General features: G+C 37.5%; 1 protein-coding gene across 1 annotated transcript in view; it reads right to left on the bottom strand.

The window, feature by feature from the left end:
• LOC105297448 (calcium-binding mitochondrial carrier protein SCaMC-1) overlaps positions 1-2,983 on the bottom strand; it is a 34,517-nt gene that overhangs the window by 6,104 nt on the left and 25,430 nt on the right. Inside the window, exon 9 of the mRNA XM_011368133.2 lies at positions 2,227-2,394. Coding sequence (XP_011366435.1) covers positions 2,227-2,394 — 168 coding nt within the window. The remainder of the gene's footprint in view (positions 1-2,226; positions 2,395-2,983) is intronic.

Below are 2,983 nucleotides of genomic sequence, written 5' to 3'. Positions count from 1 at the left end.
TTTTTTTTGAGGAAACAGAAAAACATTCTAAAATTTATATAGACTCTCAAGGGACCCCAAGTAGCTAAAATAACTTTGGAAGAGTAAATGTGGAGGCCTTACACTGCCTGATTTCAATACATACTGTAAAGCAACAGTCATCAAGACAGTGTAGTAGTGATATAATGACAGATACATAGATCAATGAAACAAAACAGAAAGCTTAGGAATAAACTTGAACATACAGCCAAATGATCTTCAACAAGGATGCCAAGACTACACACTGTGGAAAGAAGTTTCTTTATCAGACGATGCTGGGAAAATTGGCTATCCACAGGCAAAAGAGTAAAGTTGGACCCTTACTTTACACTATATACAAAAATCAATGCAAAATGGATTAAAGACCTAAACATAAGACCTAATACTATAAAACTCCTCAGAGAAAATAGGCTAAGAGCTTCAAGACATTGGATTTGGCATAATTTCTTAGATATGACACCAAAAGCATAAGCAAAACAAAAGCAAAAATAGAAAAATGGACTTCCTCAACTTAAAAAATTCTGTGCAGCCAAGGAAACAATCAACTGAGCGAAAAGGCAGTCTATGGAACAGGAGAATATATTTGCAAGCCATATATCTGGTTAATATTCAAAATATTTAAAGAATTGCTACAAGTCAACAACAACAATAAAAAAAAATTAAAAATGGGCAAAGGACTTGGCTAGACATTAGTACAAAGAGGATGTATAAGTGGACGACAAGCATAGAAAAGATGATGAACATCAGTTATCATCAGAGAAATGCAAATCAAAAGAACGATGAGATACTGCCTCACACCTCCTGGTATGGCTACTATTCCAAAAACAAACAAACAAAAAAAAGCAACAACAACATAACCTCCACTCCACCCCCCTCAAAGGAAAAAAAAAACTCAGAAACTAATGAGTGTTAATAAGGATGTAGAGAAATTAGAATTCTTGTGTACTATTAGTAGGAGTGGAAAAGGATGCAGCTGCTATGGAAAAAAGTTTGACTGTTCCTCAAAAAGCTTAATACACCATCACCATGTAATCCAATGATTCTACCCCTAGGTATGTAACCAAAGGAACTGAATGCAGAGACTGGAACAAATACTTGTATCCAATTTTCATTATAGCAGTATTCATAACAGCCAAAAGGGAAAAACAACTCAAGTGTCCACAACAGATAAATAAACAAAATGTGGTATAACATACAGTGGAATATTACTCAGCCATAAAAAGGTATGAAGTTCCAATATATGCTACAACATGGATTAACCCTAAAAACATTATGCCAGGTGAAATAAGCCAGGGGTAAAAAAAAGGACAAATATTACACACATTGTATACAATGTGTGTAACTAATGCCCCTGCACTGTGCCCTTAAAAATGGTTAAAATGGCAAATTCTGTTATATATATTTTACCACAATTTAAAAAAAATAATGATGTAACATACCAAAAGCATACTGAATTGTCCACTTTAAACGAGTGAAATATATGGTATGTGAATTATAGCTTAATAAAGCTGTTTTTTAAAAAGTAGAGTCCTCCAAAAAGCTTTCACTACACACTCCACCCCCTCCCCCGCCCCCAGCTACTGGCTGACGAGGGACACCTGGCCGCACTGTGCGTTAGCTGTTTGCTTGTCTCTCCCCCACACCAGATCTTCAGGTTTTTAAAGGCAGACACCACGTCCTTCGTTCGACCTCTTACATCCAGTGTATAACCCCGTGGCTTGCACACAATGTGTGTCCAAGAAATGTTTGCCAGATTCATAAATTATCAAATGGCTTAAATGGCGAGGCCGATTCAAGATTTGCAGTCTGAGTCACCTCATCACTACCAGGGATAACTCTGAGCTACCCACATACTTTATCAATGTCAGATTGGAGCAGATCAGAGAAAATGTGCCATTTTTGCTTACTTTCTCTCCCCTCAAAAAAATCCCCAGTACCATCTTCTAAGCTGAACAACTATATCAGAATGCAAGTCTACTATCTTCATTAATAAAAATAATTCACAGGGAAATCTAATTCAAAACTGACCACAGGTGTATGGGGTCTCATAGGCAAGGTACTTGAAAAGGTCAAATAACACACCCTTGAATTCCCTTTTGATCACAAACTGTTCCCTGGTATATTTGTACTTCTTTATACAAAGTCACATTCGAACAATAAGAACTATTTAACTATACTTTCAAATTCAAAAAATTGCTACACACTCACCTCATATACAGCAAGATCTATACCTGCATAAGGTATGATGCCTAATAGATTAGGAATATAACCTTTGTAAAAAGCTCCCAGGCCTTCATGTTTCACAATCTTCTTGGCACAATCGAATAGTCCAGAGTACTGTCCGGTTTTGCCCACGGCCAGCCTGGTTTTCATAACCTGGGTTAAGAAAGAATATAACAAAACACTAATGCTCATATTAACTCTATCGCCACAACATTTAAAGGAAGCGATTTTGCAGAAAACAACTACCTAGCACATATCGTCACCCACGTGACTGTCCCGTTAGTTGGTGTGTTCTCCCTCACATATCATCACTATTGAGGGGTTAAGGAGAGAGCCAAGAGGACCCATTTATTGCAAAGAGGATCTGAGCGAGGGCGGTAGCAGAGGAAACAGAGAAAAGTCAATCTATTGATGTCTTAACAAAATTGACTGGTGACCAGTTAGATACGGAGTATAAAAGATGATTCCGGTGCATCTAGCTTGGAGTATGGGATGAGGGCAACAGGGAGGTGGAAAGGTGATGCTATTATTTCCTGAAATGAACGATGTAAGAGGACGACGCGGTATTGAGTTAGGACACTTTTTTGAGGGATGTATGGAGTAATATGAACAATCATATTAAGATGCTTGCAAGGAAAGCTATAGCGATGTGCATACCACAAATGTGAAAATTAAGGGCATACCTTCCCTAGATCTTATAAGTTATTGAAAACCCCTTTTTCATATCAATAAAGATGCCCAC

The sequence above is a fragment of the Pteropus vampyrus genome, unplaced genomic scaffold (genome assembly GCF_000151845.1).
Source record: "Pteropus vampyrus isolate Shadow unplaced genomic scaffold, Pvam_2.0 Scaffold6, whole genome shotgun sequence".
NCBI lineage: Eukaryota > Metazoa > Chordata > Mammalia > Chiroptera > Pteropodidae > Pteropus > Pteropus vampyrus.
This window is presented reverse-complemented; position numbering and strand designations above follow the sequence as displayed.